Raw genomic sequence first — 18964 nt, 5'->3', positions numbered from 1 at the left:
AGGATACAATCAAAAATTATATATTAAATTTGAGATATGTCACAACATTCACCCACCTCTAAAGAAATGGAGGGTTTTCAAAGGTATTTTAACGTGTTTTGGAAGGCGTTAAACGCCATTCAAATTATAAACTCTGAAATCCGTAGGCCACATGAAAAACTAATAGGGTGCAAGAAGAAGCTGCTAAAAGAAAATTGTTGAAGTTTCTTTACCTTTATGGAATGCCAAAGGCCAAATGCATTAAATTGCTCTTAAGGCTTCTAATATTTCTCCGTTTTCACCCCCAAAGCCCTCCCCTCCCCTTCCCTCCCCTCCAAACTCTCAAACAAAGACTAGGAGCAATCTTCAATTGTATTTTCCTTATATGTGTACATTTGAATAGGAATTCTGCTCTTCTCCCAACACATTTTGCTCGCGCCCAAGTGAAATACCAAAAATACCCCTGCGTTAGTTAAGTAACACAAATGTTAAAATTTGCGCATCTTAACATGCGCTGCGCAACTTAATTCACGCTGGAAATTAACACTTACGTGAGTTAAATCATGTTGGAATTAACACTTGCGTGAGTTAACTCACGCAGGGGTATTTTGGGAAGTTCAGTTGGGCGCAAGCAAAATGTGTTGGGAAAAGAGCAGAATTCTTTAAATAGGGTGGGGGAAGTTGGGCTTGATGATTTCGCCACCAAACAAAGGCCACTGACCATCACGATTGCAGAAACAAATGTCCATGGCATAACTATTGCTCGAAAAAAGAGCGTTAAGGTTGCATTTTGTTAATCTTCTAGATTTTCTCCACAAGACTAGTGTCTTGGTGAACCTTGTTAACTAGTACTCCTCTTGATCACATTTATAAGCACATATTCCATTTTCTGATTCATTGAATAGCTGATGTCTGGACTATAATATAGTTAGAATATATCAATTATTCAATGATTCTAGAAAATGAATATCTACTTATAAATATGATCGGAGGTAGTAGCTACAATTGAGTAAGACAATTTTTAACAAGTGAACTAATAATCAAGGCCCTAATGCATAAAATTAGCCACATAGTAAGTAAATTCTTCAAGACAATTCATCAGTGATCACCAAAATAAAAAAGACAGTTCATCATTCCTTAATGCAATTCATAGTAAACTTACATCAAATGACCAACAAGTCCTTTTGAAAAGAGAAATCTAGGATCAAATCAATAACCTCTTTGAAATTACTTCTTACCTATTGTAACAACTTTTGGTAGACTAGTTTCTTTGTTGGGCAAAATCAAATATATTTTTCTGTCTCTTTAGTTTACTATCTGATGCTATCACAATTCCAGTTGAAATGAAGGAATCAATTTGAATGAGTGTGAACCTAACCTATTTCCTTTCCTATTGACACGTTCAAAGAAATTTATGAACAAGATGAACACATTCTCAATGAAACAATATTTGTGGAATCCATATATTGTCTCTGCTACCCTGCAGCTAATAGCCAAAGCATAATTAAGGACGATATTGAAGTCGGTATCCAGCTCAAGAAGGCACATCCAACTGAAATCTGATAGCTTCGGCATTTCTCGCCAAAATAGCAATGTCTTAAATCATGGAAGTACAAAACTGTGATGCCAGCTGAGGAACACGCCGCAGCTAGAGATAGTGTGGCCGAAACCTATACAAGAAAAATGCAAATGAAAAATCATTTTTTTTAGAACTTTTACTTTATGTAACAAATCCATTAATCAGATTCAACGTCTTGGCAGAGGCTAACCCAATCTCCAACCAGATAGAGGCTAACAAGTACGGGGTTGTGGAGAACCTTCTTTCTCACCACGGCGTATGCATCCATTAAAGCAAGAAGAAAACTCCATATGGCTTGTAAACCCATTGCAGCTATCAAGTAACTGCAGTACAAATAGAACAGTTAACATAAAGTAATTCCATATGAATTCAAGCATGCTATCATATACGCACTATATGAGTAAATTTCCGGACCACAATGATGATGGTAAGACATTTCACCCTAAACATATTTTCATTACTATATTGGAAAAACAAACATATACATGATAGTATACAAAATTAATATTATGCAGTTATCTCACACTCCACCGATGTTTCAATTCAACAAACAATATTTAGCCGACACCATGCTAGTTTCTCCTTCTTGTCTCTACCTCCAATTCTTCTTCCACTGTCAGCTGAGCTGATATCATTTTATTCAGAATTCCACTTCCAGCCAAGTCCATTTGCATGGAGAGCCAAAGCTCACATACCATTTTCAGTTTCATTTCCTCGATTGTTAGAATACAAGCATATATTGGGAAAAAGGGCTTTTAAAGTTGATACAAAAATAGAGGCTACTTTGCAATTGGGGAGAAAGTATAGTTGTAATTAAGACTAAAAATCTGAGTAAATCAACCAGCTATAAGATCGTCTCCGCATAAACATCCATTTACCAGGTTTTTACTTGAGTGTTTCGGTCTCTGCTACCCAATCTCCAATTCCTCAACCAGTAACAATGTCTTTCCGATCCATGCAGTCTTGTGTCTGTCCACTTTTTGCTCATCATCGCCACCCTCGTAATGTGTTACTGGAAGCCGTTGCAGATTCATATCTGGCTATTCATCCTACTCCAGACCTACATAAATCTCTTGCTGGATTACTTGTTTTGCCGCTAAAGATATATGTTGAAATCCCACATCGACCAAAGATGTTACTATTCACTATATTAGTCTTTATAAGGCTAGATTTTGGGTTTATGTTAGCCTAGTCCAAATTCTTGATGATATCAAAGCCTATTCTAAATGTGTTATATGTTAATAGGCCACCCGCATTTGTCTACGCTTCATGTGTCACATGCTGGGTGTGAGGTAGTCGTTGAGATCTCGTACCAACTAAAAATATGACTTTATCCTCACCACTTGAGCTAGATTTTTGAATTAATTTAAGCCTAAGCCAAATTCTAATTCTAAAAGCATATATTCTACTTCTCATCCCACTACTATGCTTTTTGAATTGACTTTATCCTATCTATAATTTTTTAGCTGTCGTCGTCATGTATGATCCTCCTACTATGCTTTTATATGTGCTTTGTCATCCAATGTTATTATGCCTAAAACTGTCCAGAGTACTTGTTCCACATAAACATTCTCTGTAAATTTACTGTAGACTTTCGATGGGTACTCACAGCAAATTAACATTTAACAGAGATCAAATTACTCAAGTAAAAACAGGTAAAACATGATATATGGTGGTTGGTTCAACTTCAACCTATGCTCGAACATGTAATAAGGACTATCCTCGAAATTGGATGACAGAGATGATGAAGACCGGGAGACTTTACAACAGCACATACGGTATATGGTGGATGTTGAGCCTGCAGCAATCATTCATACTGTATACGGAAAGATTCAGTAGAATGAATAATGGAAGATTTGAGAATACAAATAAGCTGACTAATTTAAAATAGGTTAAAAGGGTAATATCGAATGAAAACGACATAAGTCAATGTTAAGTTAGAGATGGGAGAATCTTTGCTAGACCAACTCTAGAGGCTTCAGCTTTTGAGAATGAGGGGTTGGTGGATGATAAATTTGAATAAAGAAAGAGATTACCAGCAATGTGATAGGAAGTACTATGAATCAACATCTATCGGACATAGAATGCGAAAGACATGCTATCTATGGAACTGAGGAACTTGAAGGCTGAAATACAAATGAACAGATACAAAAAGCATAAAACAAAAGACAGAAATTTGAAAAACATAGTGGGAATAAAAGACCATTATTCCATAAACAATAAGGGAAGTAACCCGCGAATACTTAACAGGACTGAGAGGCCTCAATGAGCAGGCTGCAGCTGACGGTGGCAAAATTTGACACCATGAAGGTGGCACATGGTTTTCAATTTCGTACATGGACATGATTATGAAGAGGCGTGCATGACTGAATTCCAGCAATGAGTCTCTTAAACACAGCCAGATTGGAGTGTCCTGAGACAAAGGTTAAACGGAAAAATTGACACCCTATCAGACGAAAACATAGAAACAGGATCAAACCCTCACTGGAGTATGGAACTATTTTGAGAATGCAGCAGGAATGTAACTTGTGAACTGCTTGAGTTTTTATACTCAGCATGCTACTTGAATTTTCAAGGAATTTAATTACAGTGTGTAGTTACAAGTTTCAAAAGTTATACAGAGGAAGAGAAACATTTCCCAGGAATCAGGATCCTGTACTTCCAATGCTACTTGAATGCAATTCTAGTAGCAGTTGCGGTCGTGTTAAGGATTTTGCGATTATGACTGTTACGGATGTTGTGTCACGGATTGCGGTCGTCACGGTGTGAATTATAATAACTTAATTTCTCATTGTTTCTTCATAATTTCATAACTACAATTCTTTACATACTTTTTTAATGAATGCGTTTCTTCTAAGAGCCAAATTAACCACTAATAAACTCGGGTTTTAATGTTTTTAGAAGGACAAGAGCATAAAATAACCAAATGAGACAATAACTTTGTTCCCTACCGTTTGTTGAGGCTGTCACAACGTTTCGTGGCGGCGTAGCAGTGTTTTGTCCCAGTCGTTTCCATGATTTTTGTTCACTATATTAAATCGGATAAAAACAGTATTGGACACTACCTAAACCTTTTTGTCGCTGTCGTTTTTGCTGTAAAGGACTGTTTTTTAGAACTTAAGACCTAACTTGGAGAAGATATTATTCCCATTCCCATCATCCTAACAACTATGAATATCTATGAAGCACGGACAATCCTCGGATTAGGGGTGTCCCGGTGTCGGACACGCGTCGGTGTCCAACATCAACACAACACCTATAATTACACACTGAATAATGCCATTTTCTCAAATTATTATCTGTGTCGGTGTCCGTGTCTGTGCTTCATAGATGAATATCCTTCAATTACTATCCTTCTCCTTAGACAACTAGGTAAGATTCATAAACTGATTTTGCTAATCCAACAAATCAGACCTTAATTTTTATTTAATTTCTATTCTTATGCAAACCTATGTCAATTAGGTAAACAACTCATTATTGAATTTTGTATACAAAAGATACATTTGATCAAGTCTCGTCAACATATGATTATCTACTATATTGTAGCATCCAAAAATTAGCTTCATATGAAAACTAAAACAATTGAATAAATATGTATTTTGAGAATTTAACAGCAAGCAAGAAAATCACACCAAAATAAATAAATGCATACATAAAAAAAAAAATAAAAAAAAATCTTCAATTACCAAAAAGCTGTGATATCCATGAAACTTGTTGTTGTAACCATGTAACCAATTGACAGCGCAGCAAAAATGAACTGTGACATCCTCAGAATCAAACCAAGGACAGTACCTGGTGTCCCAGGAAAATCCTTCATCTTTTTCTCAAAAAAAGCAGAAGCCAAAATGGTAAGAAGTTTAAAGAAGACAAATTGGTGATGATATGGGAAAGGTGGAATCTGGGGTGAGCATAATTTACATAAATGATAAAAAACCAAACAAAGAGATTGAAAAAGGTGAAGTGTCAAAGGATGTTACATTAATTAAGGTTGAAGTCAAAAGTGTGACCAAACAAAACATCACTTTCGTTTGCTTCCACTTGCAAGATGAAAGTGACCAACCCGGTCCCGCACGATGATATGGTGGTCTTTTTTTTTTTTTTGTTTGAGAGAATGGCTGTCATTGTTTGGTAAAGAATAATACATTTGAGGTCGGCCCTTATTATAAGAAACAATTGACTTTTTTGGTTCATAGAATAATGAATGTATCTTGTTATAAATAAATACTAGATACATCACTTACACAATGAACCTAAAAAGTCAACTTTTTCTTATAATAAGGACCGGAGGGAGTAATCCATATGAAATACTCTCTCCCTTTAAAAAATGAGTGTCGTTTTAGGCTTTGGTACACAGATTAAGAAATGGAATGAAATAATCATTGGATATAACGCTTTTACTAAACTGCCCTTACTTTATAAGAAAAAGACAAAATTAAAGTTGCATTGAAAATTGTGTGAGATGGAGAGGGTAAAGTTGGAAGAAAAAAATTAAAGTTGTATTAGAAATGTAAAGTGACATTCATTTTGAAACAAATTGTTTTGGCTAAAGTGACACTCATTTTGAAACGGATGGAGTAGTTTATTTTTGAGCTTATGTAAAACAGTTTAGGTAAATAAATAAGGGTTTTGCTATAACATCTTTTTTGAATGTGTCTTTTAGCAAGTTATTCTATGAACATTTGTTAAAAGACATCAACTAATTTTTATGAAGGTGTCTTTTAGCAAAGTTATAACTAAAAGTGGAAATCACACCTTGAGGTGTGGATTGCTAAAACACACCTTCATGGGTGGCTTATAGCAAAACCTAATAAATAAAATTTTATGTATTATTTATAAGATTGTTAAAGTAATTTATAAAAAATAATTTATAAAGATAGTTAATGAGAAGAGTAGTGATATTTGTACACCTCTTTTTAAACAACTTTCATGACAACTTTGTTTTTCTTTATTTTGATTGGTCAAAATCAATAGAGAGAAAAAGGTAGAGAGAGAATATGAATATAATGTGAGTATGAGAGAGAAAATTATCAAAAAGTTGTTAGAAATTGGTTGTACAAATATCATTTCTCTAATGAGAATTTATATGAATTAACATTTTTATTTTTGAGAACTTACTAATTAACATAAGCTTATTTATTTCATAAAATATTTTCAATAAACTCAACAATAAGTTAATTCAAATGGACCTTAATAATAGCAAAACACATTTCAACACACTCTTTTTTATAGAACCCACCAAATTATGTCCATGAGAGTGTATTCATAGCCCTCATGAGCTTAGCTCGGTTGACTAGGACAATGCATAAAATATGTAAGGTCCGGGGTTCAAACCCCGGCCACTATCAAAAAAAAATATATCTCGTAGTAAATCATTTTGTAGTAAATCATTTTACGCTTGCCAATATATAATTTTTTTTATTAATATTTTTAATACTTAGTATTATATAAAATAAAATATTATAAAAATTTGATATTTTAAAAATATTTTGATATTTTAAAAATATTAAACTAGACGAATCAAATGACATCATGCATGCTAACATTTGTATTTATATATTGGTTAAAATAAATTACATTGATAATATATATTATAAAACTGCGACATGTATTTTGAAATAGAAGAAAACTTATACTTTTATTCGTTTTGGAAATTCTAGAAACATAAGTATTGTCAGCTTCAAACCATATAAGGCAATTGGAGACTATTTTTCTTAATTTTGACCGTGTATTATTTTTTATGCTATCTTTCATTTTCAAACAAAAATTTGGTACATAATAGGATATCTCTCGTTGACTTTGGAAATTCTAGAAACATAAGTATTGTCAGCTTCAAACCATATAAGGCAATTGGAGACTATTTTTCTTAATTTTGACCGTGTATTATTTTTTATGCTATCTTTCATTTTCAAACAAAAATTTGGTACATAATACATAGGATATCTCTCGTTGACTTTTGAACTAAAAAAAATAGAGATTAAGCTGAGTTTTTTTTAAAATGACTTTAAAGAATTCGTATTAAATTATAGAAATGAAAATATTAAAAAATTATCAAGTTTTTTTAGGAATTTCTAAATGAGAAATATATTTTTGCTAAACTTTTTTTTTCATTTTTTATTCATAAAACATCAATTCATTTTTTTCATGAAACCGTTTTTTATATTTTTTATTTTAAAAAGGTGTAAAAAAAGCAGTGTTTTAAAAATAAATATTTGTCATTCATAAAATAAAAATTACGAAGCCCCGTACCTCTCATATAAAATGCAAATTACGAAGCCCTGAACCTCTCATATGTTTTCGTAATGTTAAAGTTTGCGACCCAATCATGTAAGCTTTATAAGGTCAAGTACTATGTTAATGGATTCATTTAAGAAGGGGATACACTACTTTGATATTTTCTCTCCAATTGATAAAATCACCACATTTAGAGTTTTATTGGATTTAGCTTCAATTAAAAGTTAGCGCCTAGAATAATTATATGTCAACAATGTTTTTCTCCATGGGATTTAAATGAAGAAGTCTACATGTCCTTATCCCCTGGTAATCCCTACTTTGATGGTTCAACAAATGTGTGCAAATTGCATTAATCTTTACATGGTTTAAAGCAAGCTAGTGGACAATGGCACTCTAAGCTTTCATCTTCTTTTTAGTTTCCTAGAGATATGAACAATGTCAATATGACCATTCCATTTTATTGTCTTTCTAGTGTTTGTTGATGATATTGTGTTATAACCCGTAGTTCTATGCAAGAAATTCAGGATGTCAAATACTAGACAATACATTATAGAACATCTAAGTATATACATACAAGAAATTCGTATCGATTGAGTTTAGATTAATAACTAATCGAGATACGACTAATATGTATCGTACGATACTGCTAACCATGTAATCTAAAGTTACTAGCTATATTGTGCATTCTTCTACGTCTCCACTATTGTACTGCCTTTTAACTTTGGTCTTGAAATCAACCTCTTTGTCACCTTCTTTACCCCACAGCAACAAATATAGACCAATGATGACAATAAAACCACCTATGATGCTGAAAATTTAATGAGAAGCAAGTTTCAGAAATATTATTATGCTAAAAAATAATGTTACTTTTCTAAGAAAAACGAACGTGTCCACTAACTACGTATTCATAATTGTAATTTTTAGAAGAGTTTAACATTGATACATTGTCAGCGTAAACAAATTTACCTGCCTAGATAAAGTTTTTCACCAAGGACGAAGTATGCTAGAATTGCCACAAATATGGTACTAAGAGGGTTAAACATTGTGACAAAAACTGGCCCTTTTTTCTTAGTGCACCATAGTAGAATGTATATCAACAAACCACCAACAACAATTCCCTGTCATTGATATATAATGTTAGAATTTTAAGATTTGGCAGTACATTTTTATAAATTCATTGTAGTTGCTATGACACTTAACCCCATATATTGTGGACCACAAGTCAATGTTGAATCCTATAATCCATGCTGAAGGATTATCATGTTCTGCTATCATTGTGAAAACAGCTGATTGTACTACTCCAATAAAGCACATCCATGTAGTGAGTGATAATTGTGCTGGGTATCTTTTTAGAGTGGATGCCTAAATTTCCAATTACAATATATCTTTAATCAATTCCTTTAAAATTACTTATCACCATTTGCTAGGTAAAAATTAGTCATGACTCATGAGTTATGATGATAACCTGCATAATGTACCAGATGGACAATGTGACACAACATGTAACTGTAAGAATTGAACCCTTCAATCCAGTCTCATTAGGAGCACTTTTTGGTTGAATATGGATTAGTGGACCCCACAAATTTCTCATAGTAGGTCCTTTGTATAGTGTCATGGTCGTAACACCAGCTAAGGATATCAAGGTCCCAAGTACTTTTGCTATGCCACGTGGATTTTGAAAGTCAACAACCTCAAATCTGCATTTAGTCAACTCTCTTATAAGTAGTTTAAAAATTTATAGGTAGTTTTCTTTTATTTACAGACTATGAATTTCTTGTACTTAAAAGTTGTTTGAAGGAACAAAATATGTGTTTCAGTTTTTAGAAATCGTAAGTCATGTTTAATTTCTTATTCCAACAAGTGAGGATGGAAAAGTGAGTACAAAAACTAAAAGCAAAAGGTGTGCAAATTTTATAGGACAAAAAATATTTAACTTCATTATATAAAGAATCTTTGTGGCACCTCTTCTAATAGAAAGTGTGTCCGGTGGTGTTCAACATACATTGGAGTCAAATACATGTCAATGTTCGACATCAAAATCATATAATTATATCCAATTAATTGTTTTTCTAAAAAATTTATCAATGTAGTGTCTGGTATCCGTGTGAGTGCTTCATAGTAAGAATTGCGAACCTGAATACCACCGCAAAAATGAAGGTAAGCGCAGCTACGGTGTTGTCCATGGAAGAAAGAAAGGTTGGAGAAGTATACTTCAAGCTTGCAAAGTACAAATTGAGAGACAAACAGAACCTACAATATATTTTAAGACTAAACACATTATGTTTCCATTTTTTTTTTGACAAAATGTTTCCTTATTTATAAACCAGCGTAATAGCATAATCTTTTTTTATTTGCTCTTACCCGAACGCTGAAAGGAGAAAAATTTCCATAAAAAGAGCAAATGTCAACTTTGGTCTTACACTTCTGCAAGAAAATAATTACTTTATGAAATTATGAGAAATTAAGTTATTAAACATTATAAGATAGTATAAATAATTTTAATATGATTTGTGTAATATTGTGATTAATTCACATTGCGACAATCATAACATGTAATGCAGTGAGGTCATGAACACAACCTCGACCGCAATCGTTATTTACAACCTTGCTTCAATCATATATGATCATACCAAATTCAATGGTTCGTCTGAACAAACAAATTAATTAATTCAATCTAATCATACAACCACACACAATACTAGATACTAACAATCGGTTGCTATGAAAGTACAATAGTTATTAATTTAGTCGAATACATTTGAGGTTTTTAACGTTGTACCGTAATTTTTTTTAGTCTTTTTTAGTTTTAAATTAGTCCTTTTTATATAAAAGTGAACAAGTTAATCCTGTAATTTGTTTTTGTAACAAATTGATCCTTTTTCATCCAACTTTTCTTAAAAATGCTTACATGACCGTGTAACATTAAGGTGAAAGGTCCAAAAAAGTGTTTATGACACAATATATGATTACTTACATGAATTTTCTTCTTATTGCTTCCCAATTCAATCTTAATTTTACAGATAATACACCTATCAACCTTAGTTTTGAGTGCAATGAATTTGGACCTACCAACTTAACAATAAACGTCCACATAAACATTTATTAAATGAGTTTGATGGAAAAAGGATAATGGTGCATATATTTTATGACTTAAAAGTTCAGGTGCATGTGTTTACCGACATAAACAACCAATTTAAAACTAAAAAGATCAATCAGGTAAAAACGTTAAACTTAAAGAACCCTACATTATATTTGACCTTATTAATTTTTTTGTCTTGTTAACCAGTATCCCCGGGGCACTAGTTAACAAACTAAAAGTAGAATGAAATGTCAACTTTTGCTTTAAAAATAACACCTTTTCAATTTTGAAAAAATAAAATACACAATTTTCAAGAGAATATTTTCATTTATAATTCTTTAACAAGTGCCAAGTGCCCGGAAACACTTGTTAACATTTCTCTAAAAAATTTCGATATGAAAATGTGATATGTATATAACTTTAAAAACTCTCTCCCTATGAGTGTTGCACGGGCTAAAATACTGATTAACTTTACAAAATCAAGCTCATTCAAAATCAGCATTGGTATAAACACAAACTAAGAACTCGAATCATTTGAAGATAAATATGCATGTACCTCTCTAGAAAGTATGCAAAAGGGAACATCACAATCCCAGCCACGACATTTCGATATGTAACATAAACATAAGGACTAAGTCCATGATTGAATGAAGTCTCAGTGATAAAATATCCAAAGGTATAACCCACTTGGGTCAAGACCATGAGCAGGTGTGGCTTGAACTCTCTTAGAGGAGAAAATATTGTTTGCTCCATATGTTAAATTATGAGCTTCTTTGTTGCACTTATTTAGAAGCTCACCACATGCACATTATATACTGTATATAACTTAGTTGATGGGATTAATTAATTAATTGAATGTGATTCCAAAATGCATTATAAATGGTACCATGTTCTATATTAAATTCCCATTATGAAATGTAATCAAAATCCATGACTAGGACTTTTAAATAGACATGGATAAAACAGTACTAGAATCCAAGACAGTAGTAGAGTATATATTGTGAATTATGTTTGAAACAGTTAATTTGGTGCAGATCGTTCCACTTAACAACATGATGACTCATTATCTTTCAACAAAAAAGAAACATAATGATTCATTTTTACAACTAATTTAAAATATTTTTATATTCTCGTTTATTTGGCACCGAGTTCCACTTTAAAAACATGTGGTTCATTTCTACTAGTAAAACAAATAATAATGTATTTCAAATTTAGTGGTGTTCCTTTATGCATACACCAAATTAAATTAAAGAATACCACCAAGTGCCTCGTGTTTCCTGAGCCACAAGTTTTAGTAAATTGAGGGAAAATTGCCAAACTTAGGCTTTTAAACAAAAACAGTTATTTAGGAAGTTTATTGATGTGTCAATTTCATACTTTATTGGAGATTTAGGTTAGTTTAGTAGGGATACAATTGAACTCACGCATGATGGGTACCGTAAAAAATCTTCAATGGATAGGGTAAAATCTCGTTTTTATAGGCCTGGGTAATTACCTGCTAATTTAAGTGGATATGAGCGCGGGTAAGGGCACTATATTGTCCAGCCCGCATATACATATTTATATAATATGATAAATAATTTATTTATTTTTGGTATACAATTAATTAATTTATTTAACTATTTAACCTTAAACCTAAAAACTACTTAATACAGTAATTGCTCCCTCTTGCGTTCAAATTTTTAGGGATATTTTGGATGTTTTTTATTTGGCTAAATATTACGATTCATACTATTTTATGAGTTTATCTAAAAAAAGAAAAATAGGTCATAGTTTTATTTCAATTGTGATATTTTTTTAATTGTATTTTCATAGTTAAAGTGCTGGTATGGACACTTAAATGCTCATAAAGTATGGAGATGAGAACTAAAGTCGTTGCCCACAAAGGTACGGGTTCGGATACATGCATTTTTACAAATGCGAGTATAAGAAGATGCACTATGCTACTATAGTACAGTTCCCATAGGATATACTCATTGCAATTCCTTAAGTTCAGGAAAATTGATGTTGACACATATGATAGGGTTGAAGAACACATGTAAAAGACGAAAATGGCCCTGCGGCAGTTAACTATCGAAGTAAGGAACCGACTGCAGTTAACTATCGAAGTTCCTTCGGCAGTTAACTGCCAACAAAAAAATGAAAAGAAAAAAAAAACCTCGGCACTTAAGTGCCGAAGAACTCATCACACTCAAGAACAGCAAGAAGCCATGCTAAGGCTGACAACAAGAACAGCAACAAATGCAAGTGCATAGCCTTAATTAAGATAATAGTGTTTCTGTGGAGCAACTAATTTCCAGCAGCCGAATACTTCAACCCAAATTACTAATCTTTCCACACTCCCACTCTTAGCAATGCACATTCGGCAGAATGCTATACAGATGAGTGTGATGAGTTCTTCGGCACTTAAGTGTCGAGGTTTTTTTTTTCATTTTTTCGTTGGCAGTTAACTGCCGAAATAACTTCGGTAGTTAACTACAGCCAGAGCCGTCATTGGGGAGGTGCAAACAGCTCAACCGAGCTGGGCCTCCCAAGTTCATGGGCCTCAAAAAATTGTAGTCCAATACCCATCCAACTTAAAGCAAAAAAAAAACACTTTCCCTTACCCTATGTTTGGTTAAAGAGAAAAAGGAAAGAGAGAGTTAGGGATGAGAGATATTGAAAAGAAATAGACATTTCTTTAGTTTGGAACACAACAGAAATTGAGAAGAGAGATCAAATATTGATGGGTCCTACCACCTTTTTGTTTCTCTCCAGGACAGCGAAGAAAGCCATGGAAAACTGCTGGTTTTCTTACTTTTACCATTTTGCCCTTTATTTTGTGATGTAGCTCCCCTTCTCTTGTACCTATTATATTACGTGTCTTTTTTTTTTCTTTCTTTCTTGGGTTTATTTAATTAATATTAATAAAATATTAATTATTTTATTGATTAAATTAAAATTAAGTAAAAATAAAATAAATTCAATTTAATAATTGAAGTATTTCAATTAATTAATTGAATAAAAATAAAAATAAGATAATTTGATGAGAGGATTTTTTTCGTGGACATTCTTGTACTTTCAAAAATAATCAACACTTCTCTCTTCTCTATTTCTCTTCCCACTCACTTATACCAAACAATATCTCAAATCTACTCTAATTCTCACCTCTTTCTCTCTTCCCTTATTCTCTCTCACCTCTTTCTCTCTTCTTATTTTCTTCTCACAACCAAACACACCCTTACAGTCGTGTTTCTTTCTTTCAACCCTCTTCTTCTCAGTTCTCCCCAACCTCGTGTCCCCGCCCAACCTCCATCTCTCAGCCGTGCACCGCCACACACACCTGTCACCACCACCAATAAAACCTCCATATATCCTCTAGTTCTCCTTTCTTTGATTTTTTATTGAACACCAAAAGGGGAGAAAGAGAAACGAAATTGAGGGTTGGTTTGAAAATTGCTCTTTGCTAATTACTTATTGTTCTTTCCTAATTTCATTACTATTCTGTTGATATGAGAAAAATTATGAAATTTCACAGAAACAAAACATGATAGAGCCACTTCAATTTATTGTTACTTTTCTTATTCTTATTTTTAATTTTTTTTACAATTCATTCTATTGTTACTGGAAAATGATGATGCAAATTAATTTAATTTAAGAATAATAAAAATGAATGGTTTTAACGAATGAATTGGGAAAATTGAGTCAACGAGATGGTTATAGCCTTATAGGGTGGATGAGAATACACATGATATGTTTTGAATCCTTGCCATTCAATTGAATAAGTGGTTATATGCTAATTTAACTTGGTTGAATCTGTTAGTTTGAAATGTCACATGCTAATTTAACTTGGTTGAATCCTGTTGGATGATAATGAAAATGTTGATAATGTTAATGGCCTCACATTGGTGTAGATGTATTTGATCCAAGAAACTGGGATTCTGTCAAGTCTAAAATGGTCAAGTTATTAGCTACAAAAAACCTAAAAGAGCTTTTACTATTGGGAAGGTTTCTAGAGATAAATCTTCTAGACATTTTACTACTAATTTATATCATGGGCCTATTTTTATTTGAGAGCCGGGCCTTCAATTTTATAGGGACGGCCCTGACTGCAGTCGGTTCCTTACTTCGGTAGTTAACTGTTGTAGGGGCATTTTTGTCTTTTACATGTTTTTTTTCAGCCCTATCATATGTGTCAACAACAATTTTCTAAGTTCAGTGCAACAGGGTTAAAAAATTGAGTGGTAAAAATGCTGGTTCTGTCTTTTTTTTTTTTTACAAGGAAATGTATTTCCATAAATAGAGTCTGGCATCAAATCGGGCAAAAGTTATGGTGCATAAGCCATTTGTTTATGCACCATGCATAAGGACTTCACAACCATTAGATTTATTGGACACTTGTAATAATCCTAGCCTTCTCAGCTCACACCCCACAATTAAACTTCATTTGCTTATCTCACCATTTCTCTCACTAAAACACAGCGCCGACCACTCCTTCTTCTCCGGTGGGCAAAACGATTCCGGCACGGTGGCCAGTGGTGCACCACCGTGCCGGAGTTTCAAAACAACTCCGAATCCAAAAAAATCAATATTTAGATATCCTTTTTCATGTAGATTACAGATCCGGCCTTAGTTTTTCAAAACAAAGCTTCACAAGTTCTGGATCTAACAAACAAAGAGACGAAAAAGAAACTACGATCTGCTATCACCTTCTTCTTTCACGTTTCTGCCTCCGGCGATTCCTCTCATCAGATCGGTTTCAGTTCCGTTTGGTGCTGAGAGGCTCGGATTCGGTTCTGTTATCACCTTCTTCTTTCACGTTTCGTAACTTTCACGTGAAATTCTGCTCTTGATTCCGGCTCGATTCCGATTTGACGTGGTGGTGCTACGGCTATCTATTTCTTCCTGTTACGGCTTCAGTTCTGGATTCCACTACTAGCTCGAGAATTTGTTTGATTCGTGCTCCTTCTTCTTTGTTATGATTCCGATATGATACTTTGAACTCTGTTAGTGTTGGGTGATTCGAAATCCGACCCACTGTTTTTACTTGGAACCGAAAAAGATGTTGTTGGAATTGGTTGTATCAAAACACTGTGTTGAAATCGAAAATGGAGGCTTGTGTGTTGAGTTCACATGATGGAAGGATTGTTTGTGAATGGATGATTTCGATTGAATTGGTTATGTGTGTTGATTTTGAATGAATTTGCAATTTGTTATTTCATGGTATTGTTATTGTGTTTCCAATTTCACCGGCGAAGCTCATTGTACCTTTATAGAGTACTGATTTCCAGCGGTTCTGTTTTCAATTGCACCCTGCTGGATCAAAGAAAACCATTAAGTACATTAAATGGTTTTGGAGTACAACTCGCAGAAACCATTTCCACAGCAAAATGGTTTTGGCATTCCGGTACAGTGATGATGACGGTGATGATGATGAACGACGATGTTGATAATGAGATTGAAGATTCTGGAAACCATTTCCACAGCAAAATGGTTTTGGAGTACAACTCACAGAAACCATACCCATAGCAAAACCATTAGACAATTATTTTGGTTTCTCATAGAAGACTATCAAAACCATTAAACCATTATTATGGTTTCAGTAATAATTTCAGTGTATAACATCTTAACCATTATTCAAAACCATCTAACAATAATAATTTCATTAAAAACAATTACACAATTATATTGGTTTTACATACATGACTATCAAAACCATTAAACCATACTTATGGTTTCGGTAATCCATGACCATCAATTCCTTTATTTTTTCCGGAGAGTTATTAGTGACTATTTGTGTTGCCGTTACGTACGGAGTTTCACGAATTCTGAGGCGCCTTGAAATTCTTAAAATTCTTAGAATGCTTTTTACTCTTTTTTCCCCTACTTGAAAATGTGCTTAATGGGTGAACAATATAATATGTTTGAAACAGTAGCGTTAATTTTTTATAATTGGTGCTAAACCAAAAGTAGACGATATATGATTCAAAACTATCAAATATAAAAATTTGTTGGACTTGCAGTTCAGAGGCTCTATTGTTCAAAGTGGAAATAAAAAAAACTTTTGTGGTTGCAGCTTATAGTAAGATATGTTTATTTGACCTAGTCAGAGTTGTGGTAGAATATACAAGTTAAAGAAAGAAAAATGAAATTTAAAGAATAGTACATAGAAGCAAACAACTTTGATACAAAGTAAATTATAGATGTTGTATACAATACTATATTGTGGGAAACGACTAGTATTTTATACCGATTGTCTTCAAATATGACTAGAAGTGAACTACCATTTTAAAAGAATACGCGACTTAAATAAAGAGAAATAGAATATTAAGAACAGAGGATATTGAAACTGACAATTTTGTTATAGAATCAAGTTAGAGTAGATGTTGTATAGATTTCTGTATTGTGTGAAATGGCTCAAGTATATGCACTGACTGCCTTTCTTTTTTCAAATTTGACTCAAAATTGAACTAACATTTTTTATTCTGATTGTGCAGTATTAAATTTTCCAGAATCTGTTTTTTTTTTCTGGGGTGTAGAAAGTAATTTTGTTGGGCTAGGTGTTAATGGACTGGACTTATGCATGGTGCATAAGTTATGGCTTATGCACCATAACCACACCCATCAAATCGAAAGCGCACACAGGAGAACTTAGTTAAGTAGTGTGCAACTTGGTTTGCACCACACCTAATGTGCAAAATTGTAATATGTGAAAACAAGGAAATAAATTAACACATTTATGAACGATGACCCAAATAAGAGTGATTTTGCTATTGATCCACCATGGCACGTTTATCGAATGTGACTCCACGAATAAGTTTAGAAAATGCATATCCCTAGCTTGCAGACTCCAAACCGACTGCCAGGTCTGAATTGTCTTGGCTCAGTTTTTGAAAGCTGCTAGCTGCTAAAATAGAACCATTTTGAAAGTCCACAACTCCCATCCTCCATGTTAAAAAACATTTAACATATACTAACATTTGTCATTTTATTAGTCAAACAATATATTTGTCATTTCACACAACGTCATTATTTTGAAGTTTTATTTTATTGAATCAAACATGTTCATCTTAGTGGATCGATGGACGGTGATACTCAACACATGTCACTCTCCTCATTCACAGTAATAAGAAAATTAATTGGATCTTCAAATGCGAGAGTGTAAAATTATCATTGAGCCTAAACAAATTTAGTTTGTTGTTGCTATAGTTAATTGCAGCTAGATTAGAATTCATTTTTAATGAGTAAGGTTTGTGAATGATAATGAACAAAATACACCAATTTATACAAGTTTCAGTGTACTGTAGACCACAAAAATTGTTGGTGCGTTGTAGACCACTCAAAATGTTGGTGGAATCTAGACCGTGTATCAGCAATTATAGTGTGTTTTATAAGTTTGGATTTTATAAAACTCGTTTGTGTGAATTACGAAATTATAATATATAGATTGTAAAATTCAGATGTATAAAACACGGTTTTTTTTCCTTGTTTGATTCTATAAGTTTCTTATGTGTATGATATTTCTTCTCCAAGTTCTCAAAGCCTTTGTGTTTAGTCATAAATTATATTGTTAAATATCAACCATCCTCCAATATGCTAAGTTTTTCTATTTTAATCAAATTAGAAAGTTGTGGATTTCGTTAGTTTTTGAAGAGTGTTTAGACTAGGTGAACCTTTTTCATCGCATCTTTTAATTTGTATTGAAAGAGAAGTCTTGAGCGGACAGTTATCAATTATCATTACTTGTTACACATGGCAGAATTAGTTGCATGTCTAGTGGAAGAACCATTATCCCTAATCATTCATTCTTTGCTGATATTTTTCAAAGCTACTCAAATAAATGCTAGTTCCATCCACCCTCATGTTTGAAGAATATAATATGGAGCTAACTTTGGTCTTGTTATAGTCCCATAAAGTGTAAATTTTTGCAAGAGTCTCGTAATATTCATCTTCAATCCATTGAAGATAAAATTAAAACCAAACTTGTAACTTGGAAAGGTCAATTACTCTCTTTGATGGGTAGGGTAGGGTTCAACCTGTAAATTTAGTTATTCATGGCATGCTCCTTTGGAGTTTTAAAATTTATTCTTGGCCTTTAAGATTATTGAAACATCTAG

The 18964-nt window shown here is 33.1% G+C and overlaps 2 protein-coding genes across 3 annotated transcripts; both read right to left on the bottom strand.

Moving 5' to 3' along the window:
• Positions 1–1081: 1081 nt before the first annotated feature.
• LOC146956650 (CASP-like protein 5B3) lies at positions 1082–5575 on the bottom strand. 2 transcript variants are annotated; one of them, XM_085730337.1, is made up of 3 exons: positions 5245–5575; positions 1749–1881; positions 1082–1649 (listed from the first exon to the last, which is right to left on the bottom strand). In XM_085730337.1, exons 1-3 carry the CDS (start codon positions 5373–5375, stop codon positions 1455–1457), a joined length of 459 nt encoding a protein of 152 aa, XP_085586463.1. In that variant the 5' UTR covers positions 5376–5575; the 3' UTR covers positions 1082–1454. The 2 variants fall into 2 exon arrangements, with proteins under 2 accessions (XP_085586463.1, XP_085586468.1); XM_085730342.1 differs by lacking the exon at positions 5245–5575 and adding an exon at positions 2437–2684.
• A 2736-nt stretch (positions 5576–8311) lies between these two features.
• On the bottom strand, positions 8312–11663 carry LOC146956649 (WAT1-related protein At5g07050-like). The gene is made up of 7 exons (XM_085730330.1): positions 11425–11663; positions 10151–10213; positions 9923–10039; positions 9255–9486; positions 8990–9151; positions 8756–8907; positions 8312–8597 (listed from the first exon to the last, which is right to left on the bottom strand). Exons 1-7 carry the CDS (start codon positions 11619–11621, stop codon positions 8462–8464), a joined length of 1059 nt encoding a protein of 352 aa, XP_085586456.1. The 5' UTR covers positions 11622–11663; the 3' UTR covers positions 8312–8461.
• Between the last annotated feature and the right edge of the window lie 7301 nt (positions 11664–18964).

The sequence above is a fragment of the Medicago sativa genome, chromosome 1 (genome assembly GCF_051527215.1).
Source record: "Medicago sativa cultivar Bolivia chromosome 1, Bolivia_mono, whole genome shotgun sequence".
Taxonomy (NCBI): domain Eukaryota; kingdom Viridiplantae; phylum Streptophyta; class Magnoliopsida; order Fabales; family Fabaceae; genus Medicago; species Medicago sativa.
The sequence above is the reverse complement of the archived record's forward strand: the minus strand, read 5'-3'. Positions and strand labels throughout refer to the sequence as shown.